The following is a 25240-nucleotide window of genomic DNA, read 5'->3' on the forward strand; positions in this document are numbered from 1 at the left end:
GACGAACCGCCCCGGCCCCCCCGGCCCGGCCCCCCTGTCCCGGTGCGGCGCGCTCGGCTCGGCTCGGCTCGGCTCGCTCGGCTCGGCTCGCTCGGCTCCATCGCCGTCCGGCAGCGGAGCGGCCCCCGGGGGACGCGCCTCCTTGTCACCTTCAGCGGGGCTGGCCCGGCCGGCAGGCGCGGCGGCACCGCCATGGTGCTCATCAAGGAATAGTGAGTGCGGCGGGGAACCGCTGCTACCCCCCCACACACACACACCCTCCCGACCTCGGCCCCTCTTCGTTCCTCCGGTCACCTCCGGGCCTGGCGCGGGGGCGGCCGCGGGTGGGCGGCCCGGGCTGGCCCCTGCAGTGCGGCCGCGGGGAGGGAAGGGAAGGAGGGAAGGGGGAGCGCTGTGAGGGCCGCGGCGCCGGTGGGGGCGGCAGTGAAGGTCACGGCGGGGCGGGGGCCGCGGCTGCCGGCGGGCACCGGGTCCGCTCGGCCCCTCGGCGGCTCCGCGGGGCCCCCCCGGCCCCCCCGGCCCCCTTGGCCCCGCACCGGCGGTGGGCTGTGGGTTGCTCCCGGTGTCCTGGTGCCGAGGGCCTCGCACCGGTGGAATGTCAGCCCCGGTGGTTTCCATGGGGGGGGTCTGGGGGAGGCTGGGGGCGTCTTGGCCCCTCTGCTCGTTGTAGCGGGGCCAAGTGCCAAGGCTGGGGTTGGTCCCCTCCCGCCTTTAGCTGTGGAGTCCCCAGCGAGAAGCTCCTGGAATAAGGTAGCGCCAGAATATTTTTGGATGTTGGAAACCGGCCCTTGGAGTTCTTTGCTGACCCTGAGGCTGCTGCGGTCGTTCTGCCCCGCGATGGGGTTGAAGGGGTGGAAAACAGGCGAGGGTGTGGAACTATTAGTCACGGTCGCTTTTCGCAGTCTTCGGTTCAGCAGCTTTGGGCTTGCTAACGTGGAATATGCTCTTGGAGCGGTGCACTTTGCCTGGGTGTCTTCAAGCTCTGCACACTGCTGCACGTAGTTCTTCCCTGAATTCTTAAGGTTAACTCAAGTGCATTCTTAAGTTGAGTGCATTCCATCATTTTAAACTCCTTTTGGCTGATGGAAGAGGCTTTCTGTTTATATTTTCCTCTCCCCTTTGTAGGATATATCAGTGATCCCAATGATAAATTGGGTTTTCAGGTCTTCTCTTAGACACATTTACCTACATGACTGTGCCCTCTTTATAGTAATTACTTTGCCAGATTATGGACCATGGGGTGGATTTAAATATTAAAACTATATTGAGAGTTGTACTGATCCTTGTGCTGGTCTTTAAACTTGATTAACTTTTTTTTCCCCAGTCCTTAAACCCTTGCTATTTTTATCCAACAATAGGAGTGTAGAATTCAAGAGCAGCAGCAGGACTGCTCTTTGTAACACAGAGACATTGTTACCTTCTGTAGCCTTAAACTGGATAACAGAAACTTGGGCTAAGTGCTTAGTTTCAGATGCATGAAAATATAATTAACTCCTTTTGTAACCTCTGTTTTGTTGATATTTTCCTATGAATTTACTACTTTCCCTCTTACAGCACCTTGGCTCGTTTATTTCTGTCTTTTTTGTGCTTCTGCTCACAGCCTCTTGCCCTGTACCACAGTAAAGCTCATTGCCAGGGAGCTGTGCTGTAAAGGTGGGAACATCTGTCCTTGGAATTTTCAGGTTTCTGAGCGTATGAACAGTGCATTTTGATGAGCATCACTTCCAAAAGTCATTTTACTCAGTATTATTTACCTCTGCAAATCAACACGTCTACTGGTCTTTCACACTGCCTGTTTCAGAAACAAGATGTGAAGTGTAAACGTTAAGACTAAAGGTTAAAAAACCAAAAAATTCCTACATTTGTTTCTTTTTACAGGCTTCCATTTCTATTTTCAGAAGGGCCAGCAAACCTTTTAAATGTTGTCATTAGTTACATTGTTCTGTTCCCTTCATTGTGTCCTTAGTAAGACGTATGTGGCTCTAAGGACAGTCAAGGTTGCTGCTGTGCTTTGAAATGAGCATTTATTTTTCACTTCTTGGGATTCCCAGCCGTCTCTAAGAGTTGCACATTCTGAGCTGTGTCATTGTATTGGTTCTGATATGTATTTTCTTGATGTTGTACGTTGAAGTTGCTCATTTTACATCCTATTTGAGATGTTTGTTGATGAAATCTCCTGTTCCGGGAAGCAGTTTTTTAAGGCATATAGAAACCACTTGTTTTTGGTGTGAGCTGGCTATTTGAAGTACTTTACTATGACTTTTTTGCTGTTATTTATATTAGTTCTGCATGCCCAAACACTGCATACAGGTACCTTACAGCCTACCTAGTGCAGGTGGTAAAAATATAAGTGGTCTGTAACTGCATGTCATCTGAACAGATTATTCTTCCATCTCTGTGACCCCTTGTCACATTCTCCCTACTCAATCAGATGGGTTTTATTATCTGCTCCACAGGTATTTTAGGAGACATTACAGAAATAGAGCAATATAACAGAAACCTGATGTCACCTGTTTTATTGTCAGTCAGTCTGTATCATCATTTTTGTGCAGATTCCTGCCCTGATGGTTATGCAGTGATGGCTTTAACTTTTCGTTTGATGTCCTATCAGACTTCCAGACTTCCCTTTTTATTTCTGCCCATCCGTGCTGCAGATGAGCTGCATGGATTTTGTTCACTTGTTTGCATGTTTTTGGTTTCAGGGTTGGTAAATGCTGGTTGAAGCCTTGCTTGCTCTCCTTATTCTGATTTAAGCTGCATCGAAGAGCTTGAGGAGAATCAGAGTCTGGAGACTCACTTCCCTTTCCTGTGAAGTGATGATGATGGCACTGACCTTCTCTGCAGCTGTACTTCCCTTTGCTGCCATTTGAGACAGATTTTAATCTGAGAGGGATCTTAAATGTTTGTTCCTCACCATTTTCAGGCCAACCACGTTGTATAATTTCTCATAAGTTGAGCGAGTTCTGTCTTAAACTTAGTAATTTTTGTTCCCATTGCTGCTCCTGTGAAGCTTTTCCTCCAGATCCTCTTGAGAAGTCTTCCCTCCTCCTTCTTTATTACTTGACTGCCTATAAGTGTTATTCACTCCTGCATTCTTGGCTTGCTGAACAAATTGTAAACCATTGAACTTGTTTGTGTTTCTGTTTCTTCGTTGATGAACACTGAAGTCTAAGATAAATATTCAGATCTAGTGTCTTCCAGTTTCCTAAATGGAACTTCATTAGCCCACATCAATGTTTTTACACCAGGTTTTCTAAAGACAAATATTTTAACTCCATTCCAAAGCCATTGTTTCTTCCCTTTTTCTTGATCTTTCACCTTTACTTATCATCCTGTCCTGCTTTTCATTCTTACTGCAGTTTTATCCAGGTAACTAACCTGATGTCATGCTTGGTGACCAGGTCTACCTGTGAAAATCCATTTCCTTTTTTTTGTCCTCCCATATGTAAGGAACACCATACTGAATTGGACCAGAGATCCTCTTCCATCTTGCCTTTTAGCAGATATTTTCAGGAAACAATATATAATAGTGAGTACAACAATTGCTGTTCAGTGTATCCTACCAGTAAGTGGCATATGGATTTCCATGACTTGATCAAATCCCATTTAAAAATTGCTTATACTTCCATGTCTGGCAAGGAATCCCACGACTTCAGTAGACATGATGTAAAGAAGTACACTTGATTTGGTCTAAAATTTGTTGCTTACTGATTGCTCTGTTGTAAGACAGCCACTCTTCCTTCTCCATTCACTTTTTCACACCATTCATGATCTCTTGTGCTCTTCCATACCTGAACCCTTTAGCTGTTTTTGATCCCAAGCTGGAAAGGCCAGGTCTAACTGCTTTCTTCTCACATGGAAGCTTTTTCCCATTTCCAATTATCTTTTTTTCCCTTCCTTCACTTGTCTTTTATCCTCTTTGAGATGAGGTGATCAGCACTATGTGCAATATTCAAGACATCAATACATAAGAGTATGTAATGACATAATTGTCTCTTTGTGTGTGTTTGTTGTGATGTTGGGTTTACTTTTGAACTGCTACTGAGCTGATGTTTCCAGATGCTTTTTCATAAAGACACAAGATATTTGTTGGCAATAACCAATTTGGGGCTCAGTAACTCCATGTGTTATGTGAAAACAAGTGCCTGTAGTGCATTATTCTGCTTTTATTGACACAGAACTTCATCTGCAGCTCTCAGTAGCTCTTTCTGCAGTACTTTGCAGCCAGCATAAAGCATTGCTGTCATAAGTAGTCTTACATAATCTGTAAACTTTTGCCTCTCTTGCAGTTTGTTCTTGTGGTGTCTTGCTGGCAATATGTAAAAAAAATAATTCAATTTTCACCAGTACTGCTTTTTAAAAATCAGTTTGCTAATAAAGAGGACTTTTTTTCTGATCCCATTATGTCCTAGTTTCTTTGAGACTAATTCCCAAAGAATTGGGAATTCTTCCACCCACAGTAGCAGTATCCATTTCATATCTGTATCTTGCATTGGTTCCTTGTTCAACACCAGAAGTTAAATACAAATCTAGTTTTTTAGACAGATACAATATTTTTAAAGGCCTCAACACGTGTGCATTTTTGTCAGCTTTACATTCATTCTTTTTCAAAAAAAACCCACTGTGTGATTTCTGGCAGTTTTTGCTGTGCTGTCCAGTCAGTCAGTTCTAGGAAGCATTCAGGAAACCACCACGTGCAAAGAAGTGACTCACTGTATAGAAGTGGCAGCACCTTCCTGTGCAGTGAGCTCTGAGAAAACCTTCCCTCTGCTCTCCCTTCAGGGCTGTTTCCTGCTGCTCTGGGACATGTGCAGTGCCTTGTGGCTGTGGCAGAGCTCAGCAGAATTGCTGAGGCCCAGAGCAACCCTCTGCAGCAGCTTGATGAGAAATGGGATGTGGCTGCTGAAAGGCTGGATGAGAGGGAACACACGACTGTGTTGGTCTGTGTTGGTAGGTTTGTAGGGCAGTGAGGTATCACCAGGGAGGGTCTGTTGAATTACAGAGTTTTAGGAGAGGATTGCAATTATGCCCCATCTCGTGTTGGTTCTCTTTGAGGTTATTGTATAAATAGTCTTGGGATTAAAGAGTAAGGGCTAGGGATGGTAGCACTGGGTGGATGCTGGAATACTGGGTGGAGGGTAGAGCTGTGCAGCCATTGCTGTGTAAATTTTGGGATATTTGTTAACATTCTGTTTCTGTGTTCCCTTTCAGCCGCGTTATCCTGCCTGTGTCTGTGGAGGAGGTAAGTTCTTTTCTTCTTGCCTCCTTTCTTTAGGACTTTAAATAAACTTGTGATCAAAGCAGTTTGTATGAACAAAAACTGGAACATGCAAGAGAAGGATATAGCTGTCTTCAGGACCCCTGTGAGCTGTTATTCATTTGCTATCATTTTGACCAAATTAAAGTCTGAGGGCACTGATCTCTTATACTTTCAGATACGCTGATTATAAATCTAGAGTTGACAGACTATTTTAAAGTACAGTTTCCTTTTGATTAGTACTATTGTTCTTTTCTAACATGAAGAGGAAGCTTCAGTACAATTTTAAGTTACCCTTTGAACTGTGTGTTGCTGGAACTCTTTGTTTTTAAACTTGTAAGCACAGATCAAGAATTTCTCCTGATTTATGAGGCTGGTTTAGCAAAAAAAATATTGTGTATATCTTTCCTAGGACTCTTTAAGACCTGTCCTCTCTAGCTCTTACAAACAGAAAACTTCCTTTTTGTTTAGGTAAAGCTCTAAATGACAGAAGAAGTGTAGTTTATAATGGGTGTGGTGATTTTGTTCACCAGACTGGCCATGGAGTAGCTGTGCAGAGTCAGTGGCTGTTTCCCTGCTCTTTCCTCTGAGTTGCAGCTTGCCTTTCCTTCCTCCCTTCTGACTGAACACCACTCTTACAGAGAATCTCACCATACAAATGTTTTGAATTTTTTAACCTTCATACTAACAGAGTCTACAGGACCTCTGCAGTAGATTTCTTCTTCTGGATGTATTTTTTTTTTCTTGTGATCCTTGGCTGTAAGCCTGAGGATTGTGAGCTCTGATCAAGAGCTTGTTCTAACTCTTGAGGAGAGCTGTGATAACAGCACTCTTGTTCATTTTTCTTTCCTCTGAATATAGCAGCTACTGTGGCGTAGACAGTGGTGGGCTGGCTGATGGCAGCACTGTTTTAAGCATATCCCTTTTATAACTCTCTACTCTTTCGACAGAACACAGTTTAGGAGCTGGTGTGGTGCATTCCTGCAGCCATGGGGCTGGCTAGTAAAACAAAAGCAGTGTCTGAACTGAGTTTCTTGTTCCTGTGGATCAGTCTGCTGTGACAGGCATCACATGCTGATGGAAAGTCTAGGCCTCTGATCATAGAGTGATTTTAGGTCTGTGTTATAATGCCAGAAGTCTGTCTGTTGCCAGCTCCCTACCTGTAGCTTTTATGCTTTCTGCATTCATCTGTTTCAAGTAGTTTTAACAGAAGTCAGACTGAAGTGTTACAGTAGGAATGTTTGAGTCTTTTATTGTGCCTGAGTGCTATTTGTGTGGGGAAGTCCTTGTCAAAGGAAGGACTAACATGATAACCTTCACCAAGTAAGCAAAGGATGCAAACTTGCAGGTTAGACAAGGTAAATGGCAAGGTACTCAAGCCCAGTGGACAGAAGACCTCAGCCTGAATAACAGGAGCCTGCCTGGTAGTGATATGGCTCCTTGGTATCAAACTGTGTAAAAAGAATATGCAGGTCAGTATAGAAATTGTTTCTTTGAGGGGGTTAGATTGGATGGAACCCAACACAGGGTTTTTCTGAGTTCTCTGATACCAGGATTAGCCTTCATCCAGTTAAAGTGAGTCCCTGGCTGTGCTCTTTTCCCTCCGTGGCTGTTCAGTGCCAGGCACGTTTGAGCCTTGTGTGTGGGCTGCCTGGGTGGGGCATTGAGCTTCTGGGCTGTAAGTGAATCTGTTGCTCTGGAGCAACCTCCTTGTGTGAGGGTGCCCCGGGGTTATCTGTTTTCAGGAGGTGTGTTCCTCTACCCTGGGTCCAGTGCTCGGATTGTGAATAGATCCCCAACTTGACCAAACTTAATTTCTCCCAAAATTTGTGTGGTGTCACCATGTCCCTGAGTGATGCCTCATTTCAAGGTCTGGTGTTTTTTCCCATGATAGACCAGATTTCAGGAGTCAGTTCCGTGAGTGGAAAGAGTTCTAAAGTTCACTTATCTTTGCATATGTACTTGGGTGATCTGGCAGTGTTAAAGGTGTGCTTAAGAAGAAAGGTTATTTCCAGTGTTGACTCAGAGGATGACTACTGCTCTGCTTATTGCTTCACTCCCTTCCTGTGTGGAAAGATGCTGACACATCTGTGCATCACTTGGTCACCACACTGCTGTCTGTACTACAAACCAGCTGTTAAAACTTCATTGCTTTCAAGGATTTCCTTGTGTACAAAACTCTTAAACAGGACTCTGGAGACTTGTTATGGCTCTTGACTGTGTAGCTGTTCATTAAACATCTCTGGCTAGCAAGAGGACTTCTGATTTCAGTTTAATATGGGCCATTTTTTCTCCAGAGACATAAGAGTTCACACCTTCTGCATGCAAATTGTTGACAAAAGTCTGATGCCAATATGTAAAATAGGGAATGAAATTAATTGTAACTTTGAGGCATCATCAAAGGGTTGACAGCTTTCTGTGTGGTTCTGTGGTATGCTGAGGATTCTGTGTTCAGTCTCCTCACCCCTGGCAAAGGGAGCTTAACCAACAGTATGGAATTCAAGGGAAAACTAGTGATTAGGAGGGCACTGAGGAGATCAGTGCTGACTAGTTAGCCAAGTAACTGCTAAGATGGGAATAGAATAGGGGAAGAGAAGCCCTGGTGATGACTAAAACTTGAAGGCTGGGATGTAGGAGTTAGACTGTAGCAGACTGTCTTCTACAAGGAAACTCTGCCAAAATGTGGTCCTGCTCAAGTGCGGGCTGCAAGCTGCATTCCCGTGTTTTATGCGTTGTCCCACTGCAGGGACCAAAAGGAAAACACCTGTTGTATCTCGGGTGCCAACCTTTGCTCTCACACTCTGACCAGCGTCGTGTTGTGCGGTGCCAACTTTGGGAGCGTGGTCTTGAGCGGCTGTGTGGGTGTCGTGCCAGCTGCCACCGAAATTCTGGTATGGATTAGAGCTGTGTGTACACATTCTGTGCTGCCTCTTTGTTCCTTTCACATGGGAAGGAGCTTGCCAAACGCAGAGGAATCTTATTTATTAATTGTGTTCAAAAAGCTGCTTTTGGGAAAACAACTGTTCTTGGAGATGGCTGTGTTGAAATCAGGCCTTCTGAAAGAGTTTTGGTGTAATGAAGATATCCTGTCAGCTATATAAGAGGTGTTGTGACACAGATCAAGAGGGATGGTTTCTTGCAGAAGAGAAGAAGGTTTTTTTGGAGCTCTCAGATCTGCAAGGATAGGTCTGTCTAGGGCTGTCTGGAGTCCAGATTCATGGAGCCAGGATCTGTTTCTCTGTTAACCTTTGCAGGCAGATGCTGTGGGATTTGTTCATTGGGACAATTTTATTTGGGCCTTTTTTTATCAATACGATTAAAGGCTCAGAAATAACAGGGAAGTTTAAATGGTGAAGATGTTAAACCAAAGGGTTTATCCTCTTAGTGTGTGAACTTTGACCCACGTATTTGAAAGGGAGAAGGAATGAATAAGAGATTGTTACTAAGAGGAATTAGTTTGTACCCCTGGAGACCTGTCCTGGGACCTGCTGCAAACCAGTCACAGCCATTCCGTCCTCCCCTCTAATACTGTATTTATCAAACTTATCACAAACTCTCTTCACTATGAATGTGTGACTCTTAACTGTGCTAAAGCAACTTTGCTTCTAAGGTTTCACAACTCTTCGTGTTTTCCTCTTCTGGAGGGAGGTGAATATTCTTTTCTGTATGGGTCATATGTAGGGAATCATAAGGAAAGCAATGTGGTGTATGAAATGTCAGAAGTCAGGACCTTGTATTGCAGCCCAGAATCCAGACTGAAACCCAACCTGCTGTGCCAGTGCAGGAACTGTCCAGCCAAGCAAGGGCTGCTCATGTAACCTGGGCCAGCACCTTCTGGAGAGATCCAGCAAAGCTGCTCTTCCAGTAGGAATAAATGTTTCCATGGTCTTTGTTAGCACCAGATGGTACAAAACACCGGAGAGCTTGGGAGCTGTTGTTATTTTGGATACTCTGACAACAAAATTTAACGACTGTAGAACTCTTCCGTCGTGTCTGAAGATGTACCAGCCCAGTGAAGTATTTCTGGGTTGTATTCCACTTTTCCAGGCTGGGTTTCAGTGTGCTAAGTGTTATTCCTGACTCTGGTGCAGAGCTCTGTGCTGCAGAAGACGGCCTAAACAGTGTTCCATTGCTTTGTAGTTATGTTTTGGAGGTTTTTTTGATTTTGGTGGGGTTTTTTTTAAGTCATCGCACTTCCGACGCCAAACGCTTCGTGGATTACCCTTTCAGATTGCCTCTCTGTTCTGTTGCCTTTGGCAACAGTTGCTGTTTTGCTTGCTTAAGAGTTCTGAAGACTTAACTCTTTTAAGTTAGAACACTTCCTTTTGACTTAGTACTGTAGCTTCTTCATCCTCAAACTTTGCTCATCTAACTCTGCCTCAGAGAGACCTGAGTGAATTTTCTTCATCTGATCATGTTTCTTTTGAGCTCTGCATCCCCTTTTGTAGCTCCTAGAGGCAAGAGTGTATTAGTCTTAACATCTTATGCAGAGAAGAATGTTCTCTTTTGTTCATGTTCTTGGTTTTTCTTCTGCTCTTCCCTGTGAAACATTTGTGCAAGTTGCCTCTTATGAAAGCAACTGTATAGTATCAAGTGGTTTGAGTGATTTCTGGCAAATAATGTGCCAAGTGAGTGTCAGTAAGAGACTGAAAAATAATCTTAGGATAAAAATTTTACTGCATGTTGTAATTCTGTGCTCTCCCTGTTAGTGGTTTAAACTTGTGGCTAAGAGGAAGTGTGATACAGAAAAAACCACAAGCCAAAACAAGGATCATAGGAAAAATAATAGGGGGAACAGTGACAGCATTTTGTAAAAAAACTTTGTGTGAAGTTCCCCAGGACTCTTGTGGATGCAGTACTGTGTGCTTATTGATTCAGGACAGGCAGTGCTTTACTCTCCACTTGACCTGAACAACTGGGACACCTGTGCCAAAAAGAGTGAAAACAAAGGATTTTGCTACAGTATTCCTGAATTCATCTGTGTTTTCTTTAAATGTTATCCTGATGCTCCTTTAATCTTTTCTGCTTTCTCCTGATTTTGTGTTGGTTTGGAGCCTGAGATTTAAGGGTTAAAGGTAACTATTTTATTGGCAGTGCTTTCCTCCTAACTACCACTCCAGCTTTCTGTATCAAATGAGATTAAATGAGCTTCTTATCTCGCCGTACAAGTGAGTGTCCTTTTCTCTGCCCTCTCCCCAGGTAATGGATTTGTCCTTGGCATCATCTAGTGAAGTTATTACTTCTGCTAAATTATAGCTGTCATAATACTGTGTCTTTAACTTCCTCAGTATCAAGTGGGGCAGCTGTATTCTGTGGCAGAAGCCAGTAAAAATGAAACTGGAGGAGGCGAAGGAGTGGAGGTCCTGGTGAACGAACCCTACGAAAGAGATGGAGAGCGTGGGCAGTACACACACAAGATCTACCACTTACAGAGGTATGGGAAGCACTGTACTCCCAGAGTTGGGCAAGAGGAATTGGTAGAAGCTGCAGTAGGGTTGCACCAACTGTAAATCACAGATGATGTAAAAGCTGAAAGACACGCAGGAGTGTAACAGCAGCTGGCAGTGGGCATCGCTGGTACACCTACCCACCCCTGTAAACGTGGCTGTTGTCCCAAGAAAATTTGGCTTTGAGCTTTTCAAAGCAAGTCTAATCCTGTTACCCCATGTTTTCATACTTGAATTTGGCTAAAGAGCAAAACACCTCCTAGATTTCAACCTGCTTTCAGCCTCTGATATTTTTTTTTCTCCTTTTTTATATCCTTTGTTATGTAAAGACGGTTTATGTTAACATGTCCAGTTTGGCATCTCTGGAAAACATTGTACTGGGGGTGGGGAGAGCTCTACAAATTCCACCAATGTGCCCAAGTGCATATTTCTAGCATTTGCATTCTGGGTGATGTCCTGCCTGTCTCACAGTGTCTGGGCCAGAGCTCTCGTTGCAGGAAGTCCTTATCAATTCCTTTCTTCCTATTTCCAAATTCTGCAGCAAGGTGCCAACATTTGTGAGAATGCTGGCCCCTGAGGGAGCTCTGAATATACATGAAAAAGCTTGGAATGCCTATCCCTACTGCAGAACCGGTGAGTGCCTGAGGAAGGACTGTTGGATTCTGGCTTTTTGGTTTCTGAGGGTGGGGACGAGGGTAGGAGGGGATAAGGAAGGAAGCAACCATTATGGAAGCTGTTTCAGCTCTTAAATCTTGGATTTCTTTTCTCTACCACCTTTCTGTGATCAGGAAAAGCAAAATATGAGGACTTAAAAGAAGTGCCCTTGTCTGTTGTGCTGCTACTGAGTGACAGGGGAAAAGAACAGACTGAGGAACATATTAGTCCTGCTAAGGGAACAGATGTGTAACACTAATGAAATAAATATGAGGGATGATTTTATGTACTCAAATGCAGGTGTAGCCAGGTGGGAAAAACAGTGGAAGATGCAAGAGGGGAAGAGGGCAGATCTCAGTTGCCTCTTGCTTAGTGCAGTTGGAAGGGAGCAGTGTTATGTGGTGGTGTTTGCTCAGTTGCAGGATCTGAGGTTGGTGAAGGCTGAGCAGGTAATGCTACAGTTGCTTGACACAGTTGTCCAAATCTCATCCAACAAGCATGAAGTGAATCCATGTGTAAGGCAGGGGTGGGGCTCTGGAAGTTTTATAAAGTGGTGAAATAACATCAAACTCATTTTCTACAGGAATGTTTAGTATCTTACTGAAGTTACCAGCCACAGTATTTAACCACTACTGTTTTTCTGATCTTTGCTGCTGTAGGAACTGAAAATTTGACTTTGCCTCCAAACTTCTGTAGTGCTTTTGGCTGCTTTATGCTGTTTGCATCTTTGAAGGATTAATTTTCTGCTAGTTGGTAGTGGTACAGTTGCTATGGGAACTAGAAACCTAAAAATTCCAACTGTACTTGAAACTCAATATAGAAAAAAATATTTTTCGACAGTTTTACTTAAGAGAATTTTAAATGAAGTGTTTTAAAAGAAGGAAAAAGCTTTGCAGTGGGACAGGATGGTGTTACTTAAGTATGTGAAATTACATGTAGAAGTCTTGTGGAATGCATATTTCAAATACAAAATTCAGATACTGTGAGCAACTGCACGATACATTTTTAATGTGTCACATAATTCAAGATGTGGAAACAAAGTTATTTGCAACCTTTCTAATTTTTATGCAGTTTTCTTGCTGCATATTACTTAAATGCTCTGGTAAATGTCTAGCTTCTTTCCATGTTAAGCACACTGAACTGATTTAAATGTCTGCTTTATCCTCCTCCTCCTCCTCTTTTCCTTCTCCACCAATTTCTGAAACAAAGGTTTGGAGTTACTTGTTTTTTTCACTCCTACCTGCTTATCCTTCAGTCACCCACTGCTAAAATTCTGCTTAAGTAAAAATAAAAGAAAAAAGCGATACTAAAATCAAGTACGAGACTTTCCAACACAGTCAAAGAAATTTCAGATTTTGATACGCTAGAAATGATAACAAAGCCAAAAAAATCCTCAACTGTAATAAACAGCAATATAATATGAGACAGAAAGGGCTTTGTTGTGGGGGTTGGAGCAGAAGGCAGTTTTGATGCGGAGGCTGATAAATCTGTTTAGAGAATCTGCCAGCCTGACATGAATCAAGAAAAGCTCAGAAAAGTTGCTGAAACCTTCCCTTGCTGGTCTTGGGCAGGAGGGAAGAACCCATGGATGTGCTGTAGGATTCCTTGTGCTTTACCATTTTCCTTTGGGATGCTCTCAGGTGTTCTGGTCGTGTGTGAGAAGCCCTTGGATGGCCTTGTGTGAGTCTTTGGGCAGCACAAAATGCCTTTCTGGCTTACAGTGAGTGGCAGGGCTTTCATCCCTCTCACCAGAGTCTGGAATTTAAGAGCCAGGGACACAGTAAGAGCTAAGCCTGGTTTGAGTGTAGGAGTTCCTGGTGTTTGTGCCTGTGTCCTCCTGGATCAAGGGGGTGTCAGTGTGCTGCTCCCTGAGGCACTGCTTGCTTGCACATCAGCTATTACACAGAGCCTTCTAAACTGGAAAAAAGCAGCACTTTTAGTTAGTTGTGCCTCATGGTATTTTGTTTTTATTATATAAGATCATCCTTCTTACATTTCCCAATATCTCCCCGAAAAGCTCAATTATTACTTTAATATGCATATTATGTGCCATTATCAAAGCAGTCCTGCAGATTGAGGGGATTTAAATGCCTAGTTTATAACTTCCTGCAATTCTGCACACTTGTTTGTGCTGTAATATGTTGTTTTTATGTGTTTCAAATGGAAGCCTTGCTTAGCTCCTTTGAGAGTATGAACAGTAAATGAGGTTGTTGTTGCGTGCGTTCACAACTTCTGCAGTAAAAAGTGATAAGGATTGTCTGATAGTTATACCTGTGGGCTTGTGCCAAGGAGAACAGTGTTCCTGGGTCTTTTCTGCAGTCTGATGTAATGTTGCTTAAATGTTTTTAGAGAAGCAATTTGATGTGTGTTCCACTCTTCTGAGTGTAAGTGTGGCCTGTGGCCAAATGTCGAGAAAGTGAGAAGTTAAAAGTTCAGCTGAAATGTGTAGGAGCTGTTGCTGTAACACCTCAAGAGCAAGTCCTAATTTGTAACAAGCTGAGCATCTAAGTTTCAATGGACATTTCTAAAGAGATTAATTTGTTTGCTTTACAAATGAGGAGTCTTCCCCACAGGGAAGAAATTAAGAAGGTGAAGGAACCTGTTTTAAGGCAGCAGCGTAGTCATGGGAAGGTGGGAAGGCCCTGATTTATGATTATTGCTGGTTTAGGCATTATTTTGTTGGCACTAGCAGGAAAAAAATCCTCCTTCCTGCAGAAATAATGTTCTTTGAGATTAAGTTCAGCTTTTTAAGAATTAGCCTCAGCTCTGCTTCGTTGTTCTCTCCCTCCACCCCAACTTGTCAGTCTAAATAATTGGCCGCCTGTAAAATTGCTGTAAAAAGCAATTTTCAGACTGCTGGGGGTTTGGAACAATCCAAGACCCAGCAGTAGGTAATTAAGGAAGCTGGATGTGCATGGTGGGTGATTTGGGATGGTAACTGTCTACAGGATGTTGGGTTGGAAACTCACAAATTGCAATCGTACCTTTAAAACCAAATTGCTCTTTAATAAAGCCCTCGTGTTAAACTTCAGAACAGAACAGTGAACTTCCACTCCAGCTTCAGACTTCCTTAGTCTTGAGTAGAATTGCTAACGTGCCCTGATGGCTCAGGTGGAACAGATGCTGACTGTTACAGGATCTTTAATGGCTTTTCTGTGTTGAATAATTGAGCCTCTCTGTCCGGGGAGTTTGGTTACCATGAGCAGTAGAGATGCAGAGGGTCTGGTTACCCCATGCAGGAACAGTGAGGTCTTCATTGCCCTGAAATCCAGCATGTGTTTGCTCCAGAACTGTGGGGAGGTTTCTTATCTGCAAGCTGAGAAAGGATTGGTAAAATGCCGTCAGCTGAACATACTTATTCCATCTTCTCATCCAGCTGGCTGGAGTCCAGAGAGCACAAGTGGAAGTACATAATTAATTGCTGCTCCTCTGGGTTTCTCCAAGCCTGAGAATTTCCAGAGGAGAAGGAGGTGAACTTCACTGGTTTTTAACCACTTCCATGGTTTTTTAACTCGGTAGTATCTGCAGCCCCCTGGGAAGCTGAAGCTGCCCCTGTTTTGCTGATATTTGGGAGGAGGGCAGTGGTTGCTGTACAGTCTTTTTCACTAAAGTACTGTATCTCTTTCTTTTCATGTGTTGATTTCTTGGACCAGTTATTACAGTAAGTATTGCTTTTACTAATGATCTATGGAATAATGTCTGAAATGTTCTGGATATAAGAAGCTCTTTAGCTAAAGGCACTTCAGCTTTTATCACTGTAAGATCACATAGATTAACCCCCCTTCCCAACACTTTGTGACCAGGGACAGGGATGTGTCTGTGCTGTGTCAATGCTCAGCTTTACAAATGGGCATGTACCACTGCCTGGGCAAACTGAGGAAAAGGCAGTTAGCCCATGCCAGGATGTCCTTTTGAGTAATCTGTCTTCTGAATTTGATATTTCCTTTTTTCATGCTGAGTGTTTCACTGGCTTGTGCTTTTGTTTCTGCTCCCTTGAGGGAGGATTGGGTTACCTTTGGAAGTCCTTTGCCTCTCACAGTAATAGTGAGAAATGGAAAGTTTTTTGCTTACTTTGGCAGAACTGTGCTTCTTGTCCTTCCCCTTTCCAGTGTCAAAAGCTCTCAACACATCAGTTTAATATTGTTATTAATTTGAAGAATTGCATCAAAATATATACTCAGTGCTAGATCGATAATCTCTTTGAAAAGATGGTTTCTGTCTAGTTAACTTATGTTATCCCTTCTAAACTATGAAAAGAGTGACAGATATTGTCCTTTAAAGAAAAAGATATTTGTAAACTCCAAATGTTTCACTAAAACAATGGAACTTATGTTTTTTCAGTGAACAGCTTGTGCTTTATTTGATCTTAGCAAAATTAATTGATCACTAATTCCTTAAAAGCAATGATGTGTTTACAGATAATTCTGAAATTCCCTAAGTGAGACCCCAGTCAAATTATAATTCTTGGAGTTGACTCTCCTAATGCTTATCTAGCTAATAAGAAGACAAGTTACATATTCTGAGAATAACAAGAAGCTTTATTTTGATGACAGAATGAGTATATGAAGGATGACTTCCTGATCAAAATTGAAACCTGGCATAAATCAGATCTTGGAACACAAGAGAATGTAAGTACTTGTGTCATGTCATTTTACTCATCTCTTTAATGTCACAATGCTGCTTTCTGTGCTAGGTTAGAGAATTGCTGTGTGGAGCTATCTATTCACTGTGTTCCTGGATTTGAAATGCTTATCTCACTAGCAAGGCAGAGCCTCCTTCCTTTGGCTTCTCACGTACATGAATAAAATTGGCCCCCAAACACTTGTTCTGTGTGAGCACCTTTGCTTCTTTAGAAGATCTGTCACTGTGTGTTTACCACAGTGTCCTCTCTGTGCGTGGAAAGGGAGCTCTGGGTGTCTGCATCTCCTGCTGGCTTTTTATCACCTTAGAATGGGAATGTTCTGTAGCTGAACCAGTTAAATTGGTCTTGTTCTTTCACTGCAGGTCCATAAACTGGAGCCAGAGGTATGGAAGAGTGTAGAAGCCATTTATATAGACATTGCTGATCGGAGTCAAGTACTTCCCAAGGTATGGTAGGTGGGTAAGAGCTCCCTAGTGTGGGAGGCCTTGTGGTAAAAGAGGGATAATGTACAGCTTGTGTTCCCAGGAATGGTCACAGGTAGCAGGACAAGTGAAGGCATTCCTTAAAAGTTCCAGCAAGCTAGAGGAAGAGCTCTTTTAAAAGCTCTGTCAACACTGTCTGTAAAATGTGTTGCCTTCTTACAGTGCATGTGGCAGTGTAGTTCTACAGCACTGCAGCTGACTGTTTGACTGGCAGGGAATGACACTGCCCTTTCCATACAGGATCTCTCTGAACCTACCTTCTTTTTGAACCTGACCCATGGCTTCACAAGTATATCTTGAAGTCATGTAGCTAATACTTTGTTCTAAGAATCACTACAGTTACTGTAAGAAAGTAAGGGATATTTCTGTGCTGGACTGGAAAAAAACCCCCAACTGCATGAAAATGGGATGTTGTTTGAGTTTCCTGACTTTAAAATAGTATTTGATACCATATTTGGTACCTGTTCTCAAACTTGGTCTTGGGTATTAAACCAGAATGGATACTTATTTTAGCTTTTCTTTCCACTAAAGATGAATTGGTAGAACATAAATAGCATCTGAATGCTGCAAACTTATTTCCAGTGCAATAAGGACCATAACTGAAGCCTCTTTCTTTTTGATGGTACTATGAATTTGACTGTACTTGTCTTCTAGTGTGCAGCATGTGAGCATCACACTGAAGCAGTGCTGTGAAAAATCCTGGATACCACAGCTCCAGAGAGTGTAGCTGTTTTCTGTAGCAGCAGTGTTTAGCTCCCAAAGAACAAGTGATTACAGGAAACATATCCTGAGGGGTTACAGATCTTCTGATAGCCTTACAAAGGTCATATCAGTTTGATACCACTTCACACAGGTCTAGAACCAGCACAGGGGGAAGAAATATGTTTCCTTTAAGAGTGCCTGACTTAGTGTTGAAGTCTGAAAACAGTAGCTCTTGAGAAGACGGTTAGAGGTTAGTTCTTTGCACAGAAAAATACATCCTTTGTGAGAGTGAGTGGCTGGGTAACAGTAGGATAACTTGTGTTTAATCCTGTGGGTCTGTCCAATAGGATTACAAGGCAGAAGAAGATCCAGCAAAATTTAAGTCTGTCAAGACTGGACGTGGACCTCTGGGTCCCAACTGGAAGGTATGTATTGATGAGTTCAGGAGCTGTATCAGCTCTCATGACTGAGGTACAGATGCTGGGGCTTGGAGCCAAAGATATATCTGTAAAATGTTGGATTCACTTCTGTAGAAGGAAACAGGGAACTCAGCTGTGAATCCATTCTGAAGTTAAACGAATTTGGTACAAAGAATGAGTTCCAAGAAATCACCAGAGCTGCCTGGTGTTCAGCCCAAGGGTCCACCCAAGAGAATTCAAGGATGAAATAGCTGAGTAATGACCAACAGTATTTAACCTTTCACTGAAATCCTTGGAATGGGAAGACTCTACAAGTGCAAATATGATACTAGTCTTTAAAAGGGACCCTGAATGAGATCTGGGGAGCTATGGGTGTGCAAGTCTGATCTCTAGGAGGCAAACTTGGCAGAAGCTGAGGCTGATATGATTCACTTGGGAAGAGTGTATATGACTCCTGTAAAAGGAAGTAGGAAACCTTATGGAGTTTTCTCTAGGGCTTAATAATTATGTGGGTGACTCAGATGATATAATCTATTTCCAAAATGTTTTAGATAGGGACACTTTGTCAAGAGACTTTTAAAGAAACCAAGTTGTGTCATAACAGTGAAAATACTGAAAGACATAGTTTTAATTGAAGAAAAAATGGACAACAGAGGAGGGGAAGGAATAGTCCACTCTCAAAATGGAGGGAAGGCGACCTGTGCAGAAACCCAAGGTCTGTTTTCATCATGCTCTTCTATACCCTGAAAAAGGGGTGAGAGAAGATGTGACAAAACTAGTCAGTTAAAGATAAGCAAGGGGTAAGGATGCAAGAGGATTGTGAGGAATTGTGGAAAGACTTCATGGTTAGGACTGAAGGAGCTGCTTTCCTGGAGACACTTGGCCAGACTCTTAATGTGAATATCTTTGTGTCTTTGCAGAAGGACCTGGGGAAACAGTCAGATTGTCCATACATGTGTGCTTACAAGCTGGTAACAGTCAAGTTCAAGTGGTGGGGCCTGCAAAATAAAGTTGAGAACTTTATACAGAAGGTGAGTTATTTCATGAAGAGAGTTGTTGAAACAGGGCATGTTTCATCTTCTACCTGCTGTAGCACCTCAGAAGCTTCTGATATTGTGTCCTGCCTGGAGATAGTAACTTGAAATCCAGTCATATCACCATAGGCTGTGTAGTCAAGGCCTCTGAAATCCTGCAATGAGTTAAACGTGGATTCAATTTGTTGCTAATCCAAGGGCAGGGCTGGCTGATTTTCTGTGAATTGGCTATTGAACCCTTTTGACTCCAGTGTATGAAGGTAAATTGGCTGTTTTACAGTGTTTAATAGATCAGCCTGAGAAATGCAGTCACTTTTGGTTTGTGAATGAAGAGATGATGCCATTTATACTAGAATTACTTTGCTTAGGGGCAAGACATTTTTGTGGGGGGATAGTTACAGCTTCAGCTATTTGATCCTGATCAGCTGAGGATTTTTCTGGCAAGTCCTAGCACTGTAGTCATGTTTTCCTCTCCTAGTCTGCTGCTTGAAAAACAGGCAGAGGGTAGGAAACTTCATTAACTTAAAGCAAAATTGGTATCCTGAAAAGAGCTTTTTCTGTGGCAGAGTCCATAACCCATAAACTGCACCAGGATGCTGCACCTGGGAATCAGTGTGTGTGATTCTCCAGGCAATACCACGTTCATAAAACACCAATGCCTTCAGATCACAGAGACTTCTCAGTGGTTAATATTGATAAACTACAGTGCTGCTTCTGCAAAAGCAATTCTCTGGTGATATAATCTAAGGAGAACTCCAAAGGGGAATGATCATGGTGCTACAGGATTTCAAATACCTGTGTAACAAAAGGCCTGAACAAAGCAGTGTCTTCAATCCCTTTCTTCTTTATGAAGGTTTGGTTCAAAGTAGTCGAGCTGCTTTTGATAAGAGCAGGTTATCAGATATGAAACCATAATGGGTAAAACTGAAGTGTCTTTCCTTAATGAGGACTTTCCAAGAGGCATGTTATAGCCCTGTCTAATATAATGCTTTTGTCTAGCTTATCTCCTATAAAATGGAGATAAATTGCTTCAAACCTGAAGCAGCTTGTGCACATTAGTTACCTCTGCACAAAGGTTTTCAGCTGTGGAAAACAAGTTTAGGCATTTTTTTGGGTCAGTGCAAAAGAAAAAAGCAAGATAGGTGTATGTCAGCCCTTTACATTTCCTAACTTCCAGTTTTTAGCAAGTTTAAGGATTATTTTAAAAATGCTTGTTTCTCCTGTTTTCTGCACCTTCAGGCCAGCTCTCGTGCTCTAAGTAAACCCAACTTGGAGCACTTTTTTCAGTCAGAACAATACTGTCAATTCAAAGGAAATTACTAAAACATTCACTAATTCTTTCAATGCAGTGTGCAGACTGCTGTCTAGGCTTGGGGGAAAAAAAAAAAGACATTTTCTCTGGGGATTCAAGGCTCTAGATTAGATATTCTGTTAAAAGAATAAAAATGAGCCATCTCCAGTTTCCAATTGTGGCAGCTATATAGAAAGGTGGGCGAGAGAGCTGATTCTTCAGTGTACACATCTCTGAAAACTGTAACAGTTCGGGTAGATCCATGGTAATTGCCCTGTGACTAAGCTCGTTTGTGTTTTATTCCTCCTCTTTTTGCAGCAAGAAAAGCGTCTCTTCACAAACTTCCATCGGCAGCTCTTTTGCTGGCTCGATAAGTGGGTTGATCTGACTATGGAGGACATTCGTAGGATGGAGGAGGAGACCAAGAGACAGCTGGATGAGGTCAGTGGAAAAGCAGGGCAGGTGTGGGTTGTGTGAGAAAATGCTTCTCTCCAGTACAGTAGAGAGGAAAGACTGGTGCATTGTCAGAGCAGAGTGTGTACTGTCCTCCTGCTATCTGGGTCATGCTGTGTGTGGTTTGAATGATTTTGCCATGACTCCATCGTGCTGGCATCTCCTTCTGATCATTGTGGACTTCTGTTTGTTGTTGAGCCAGGAAATGTATTGAACCACAGGTAATGAGGGTCTGAGTGTCAGTGATTCATTTGCTGCTTTAATATCTTCTGGTCTCTTTTACCCAAAGCTGAATGGTCAGTTTTGTCCTCCTTCATTGCCAAAAACCAGCTGAGTAAAAGGTTTTTTAGCTCTAAATACTATAAGCAGGTAGTGAGGGTATGTAACAGGATTCTTACTCTAAGAAACACAAGTTTGGTAATAATGAGAACCTTGTTCTGTGATTTGTGTCCTGCACTGCACCCTTCTCTCCCTTCATGCCTCAGGATATTTCATTATAGTTTCAAGTACACTCTGCTCCTTGGATAATGGTTCCAAATCCTGTAGCTTAACCAGAAATGGTGCCTGCCTGTGCATTTCACAACCACTGATTTGGGATGCTCAGGTATAATCAGTGTCTTACATACACGAGGTAGCTTAATGTGTTCCATCCTGATACATTTTGAGATAACGTGTGAGAATCAGTACTCAAATATTGTTTCCTCTTTCAGATGAGAGAAAAAGATCCAGTGAAAGGAATGTCGGCTGCAGATGACTAATATGACTCCTTCCTTGTGCACTGTAGGTATCAAGGGAGTTTGACAAGCTCTGTATTGCTCTATTATTTAATTAAAAACCCCCCAGAAAGTCTATGTAAGAAACAATCCTGCTTATAGCTTCTGACAGGCAAATCTGTGGTATTGATTGTGTTTATAGTGAACTCGTTTCACTGACAGGTTGATGAGCGAGTTTACTGTCTCATTTCAGATCTATTCTGAAGAAATGTCTGAGTGAGAAGTGTAAGAAAAATGTGTTAGAACATTTTGTAGATTTTGCTGCTGTTCTTATTTCTGTAATGCATGTGTTACTTTTCCATGACTTGAAGAGAAACTTTTGTGCCTCAAAAAAAGAAAGTTGGACCTGCAAATACTTAGATACAGTTGGAAATTGGACATTCCAAGAATATTAGCAAGGAATTTATTTCTTGCATTGCTTGTTAGCAGTATTTACTAATGGGCTAAGGCCTGGAGCAACACTTCACACTGCAGGAGAAGCAGCAATGACAGTTTCAATGCTTTTGACTTGTTCTCCTTCTATTCTGTTAAATTATGTCATCAAATTGGAGCTCGGTTTTGGTGAATTTTTCTTAGACACTGTAGAAGAATGTAGTATAGTGTTAGAGAAGTAAGAAGGCAAGGAGAAAGAAGAGATTGTCCATTTATGTTGAGAAGTCCAGGTAACTAGCCTCAGCTTTTCTAGGGCAGTAAAATACCATCCCAGTTATACCTGGGAAGAATGGGGTGGGGCAGAACCACATCCTCCTGGAGCACTGACTGTTTACCTCTGCTCGTCCTGTTAACTGCTGGTTAGTTGGTGGTAGGTGGTGAGCAAGGTGAGGGAGTGCCTGAAGGGATCTTCTGATAGTTTCTGATGAATCCTGATGATTTTTTTAATGCAACTTCAACCTTTTTATTTCCTTCTTCATTCACATTTACTCTGGGTTCATGCTGCAATGTCATGATGCAGGGCTGTATTGCCATTGTCTACCTGGTGACAGCGTGACTCACGTTTGCTCTCTGAAGGTTGTCTGACACTTCTCTTGGCACACTGCTCTTCCAGAGCTGTTCTAAAATGTTTCCCTGTTGTCTCTTTGTTTTAGTTTCAAGACAGTCATCAGGAAGGCCCAGGGAATCCACACTCTTGACTGACGGACCATCTCTGGATCAAGCCTTTCTCTATCCAATCGGCAGGCGATTTTAAACCTCCCATAGCTAATTCTAGATGCCCCTTAATATTGTGAGCAAATAGACCGTCTGGTACTAAGCACTCCAGTGTTAGCACGTGTATCCCAAGGAGGCAGCTCCTCGGAGACGTGTGACTTAGAGATCGCTGTATTTACAACTCCTCCCTCCTCTTTTTTTCATTGTGTTCAGACCAACTTCCATGTGGCCCTATTTGATTTCCAAGTGACATTTTTAGCTAAAATAGTCTTGTGATGTGGTGACTTAGATTCTTTTTTCTTTTTTTTTTTTTTTTAATTTTTTTTTTCCCATGTGGGATAAACTGCCACCTTTGTTTCTGCCCAGCCCTTCACCGTTCTTTGAATGTCTGTTTGGAGAGGGAAACTTGTCAGTATTTTAGAGTGCAGAACGATTCCACAAAATGCTCTGCTTTGGCTCTTGCTCCCAGGGGGAGATATTTAATGATGGGTAATCTGAATATATAATGAGTAGCAGCCAGAGAGAGTCCTTGGTCTGTGATGAGTTGTGATCCATGGCTCCTGCCTGGCATTACTTTGTTCTGTCTTAGCATCCATGGATTAAAGACTGCCCAGGAGCTGTGATCAGCATCCCTGTGCTGGGACCTTCAGCACTTCCCTGTTGAGTTTCAATTTAGGGGTCCGTGGTCCCTTTGGCCCTTGTAGCTCTGTTGTCCTCCAGCTGTGTGTCAGTCTTACAAAATCTTTCTTGACAGATGTTGCAACTTCCTGGTTCTTTGTTTACCAAGATTTCCCATAACTTACAAAGCTAAAGTGACTGACTAATAATAATGTGATTCTCCCTGGACCAATTGGGATGTTGCAAAGGCTGGTGTACAAGTAAAGTCTTGGTATCTGGTTACATCCAGATGCCTGGAGTGGTGGTTCTGCTCAGCAATAATATTCTTCCCATTGCAAGAATGACTAAAATATCTGCTTTTGTGCTATAAAAAAATAACTTACAAAAACCTGCAGTTGTTTTCCAGGATATTTGTTGGTGATTATAAATCACGAAGGATACAGTTAATGTAAAGAGCTCTGGTTATTTAATGAACTCAAATACTTACTGTAACTATCCTTATGTTGATAACAGCTTTAGACAATCAACTAAGCAGAACAAAGAAATGCTGCTTTCTTAAATATGAGAAATATGAGGAAAAAAATCCTACTTCTTTGCTAATGCCCTAAGGCACAATATTTGATTTTTGTTTTTTTTCCCCGAGTAGTAATAACTTTATTTTCCACTTCTGTATTTGGCAGCACTAACATGAAATACTGAAATGCCAAACAGTCGTGGGTGCACCACCACTTTTGAGGAGTCTTTTTAGCATTCTGTAATGCACCAACTCCTCCAGCCCTTCCTGCTCCTGCAAGCAGGAGATCCTGAAATGATCCCATACCATGCTGAGCAAGGGCTGGGATCAGAACTGTTTGCAGAGCGAGGGAAGATAGGAATGCTCTGGAGGGAGAGGATGGCGTTTGGTTTCTGGGAAGGGGGCAGTTTATCCCTTTATTTTTAGTTTGTTATTTTGCCTTACTCATGTCTAAGTGCAATAAGCTCTGAATTGTACCAGTAACTCTGGCAGGCTCTTCTCAGTGACCTCAGACGGTTCTGTGGGGTTGGGGTGGGGTTTGAGGGGTTTTTAGCAATCTCACCAGGCAGAAGTAAAACAAATTTATTGTAAAATAGGTAAAGAAATTAAATTTTAATCTGTGAGGCTATTTGGGACCAGGATGTTTCATGGCATGTTCTGTAGCTGTTCCAGAAGTTTTTTAGGAGTGTAGGCCCCAGTTAGAGTTCTTTCAGTTTGAAGTATTTTTAACTGAGAATTTATGCACTGACTTCTGTTCGTGTTTGTTGGTTACGTTTTGAGGGATTCTTACACTCGAGGGCAACCTGAGAATACACACAGCACACTTGTTCTTTCAGTTTGTGTTATCCAAGAGGCTTTCCATCCGATGACACTAATCGCCGTGGAAGCAGATTGTAACATTCCACCGTGCAATCCTTTTTTGATCCTCTGATTTCAGAGTAAGAGCTTTTACACAAAGCTTTCCTGATTAGTGGAAAAACTTGGAGGCGGGGGGAGGAAAACTGCAGGAACTTCAGCCTGAATGCTCCCTCCCCACCTCCCTTGCCCTGTGTTTTCTTTCCTTCCAATTTGATCCGAAGTGGAAGCATCCCTCAGCCTTGGGATAGACAAATCCTGTAAAGACCCTTCAGTCTCAGTGCTTGGTTCCTGCTAGTGAGCATAGCGAAGATCACGCAGCGTTCCCGTGCCGTATCTCTCATCAGCTTTGGCAAGAACCCCTCGACCTGTCGGCTCCCAGCGGGATTGGCCCTGGGACATTGGCCCATCCAGGGGCAGTGGATGTGCCAGGACTGTTGCTCCCATCTGCTGTTGGTCCATCCAGGATGGATGTATACGCTGGGACCCTTGCTCCATCCTCCACTGGTCTGTCCAGGGGCGATGGATGCACTGGGACCCTCACTCCCATCCAGAGCAGGTGGGTTTGGGGGTCTGGAGGCAGGTCCCTCGCCCCAGCCTGGGTTAGACTGGTTTGCTGGTGGGGCCGCTCGCCCCCCACATCCCACACCCCTCTGGGTTCATCCCGCTGGGCCTCCCGCCACCTCCCGATGGGTTCATCGTGCTCTTTTCCTTTGGCAACACACTTTGTAGAAAGGGTTAGATTATCTCGTCGTTTCTTTAAATGTGAGTTTGTGCCTTTTTTGTCTCCTAAATCTTCCAATACAGGCATATTGGAAACGAAATCTAATAAAATACTAGACAGAGCCTCCCGCCTCCGCCTCCTTTGTTTTGGGGGTTTGGGGTTGGATTTTGGAGGGGGGGGGGGCAAGGAATGGTTCCCCTCGGTGCTGCCGCGGGTCCTCCCGCCCGCC

The 25240-nt window shown here is 43.0% G+C and overlaps 1 protein-coding gene across 1 annotated transcript; it reads left to right on the forward strand.

Moving 5' to 3' along the window:
• The first annotated feature begins 42 nt into the window (after positions 1 to 42).
• Positions 43 to 25133, forward strand: PITPNA (phosphatidylinositol transfer protein alpha). The gene is made up of 12 exons (XM_027666835.1): positions 43 to 212; positions 5212 to 5242; positions 10546 to 10691; positions 11246 to 11337; positions 15012 to 15019; positions 15912 to 15986; positions 16363 to 16446; positions 17532 to 17609; positions 18524 to 18634; positions 20247 to 20369; positions 21092 to 21161; positions 22240 to 25133. Exons 1-11 carry the CDS (start codon positions 193 to 195, stop codon positions 21137 to 21139), a joined length of 816 nt encoding a protein of 271 aa, XP_027522636.1. The 5' UTR covers positions 43 to 192; the 3' UTR covers positions 21140 to 21161; positions 22240 to 25133.
• Positions 25134 to 25240: the final 107 nt, after the last annotated feature.

Source organism: Corapipo altera, unplaced genomic scaffold (genome assembly GCF_003945725.1).
Source record: "Corapipo altera isolate COAL_440 unplaced genomic scaffold, ASM394572v1 181, whole genome shotgun sequence".
Taxonomy (NCBI): Eukaryota; Metazoa; Chordata; class Aves; order Passeriformes; family Pipridae; genus Corapipo; species Corapipo altera.

Bases quoted from the DNA above. Each gene is read 5' to 3' on its own strand.
- PITPNA (XM_027666835.1), top strand. From the start codon at position 193: ATGGTGCTCATCAAGGAATA. The intron at 213-5,211 runs GTGAGTGCGGCG...GTTCCCTTTCAG, and splicing joins ATGGTGCTCATCAAGGAATA to CCGCGTTATCCTGCCTGTGT. The intron at 17,610-18,523 runs GTATGTATTGAT...GTGTCTTTGCAG, and splicing joins CTCTGGGTCCCAACTGGAAG to AAGGACCTGGGGAAACAGTC.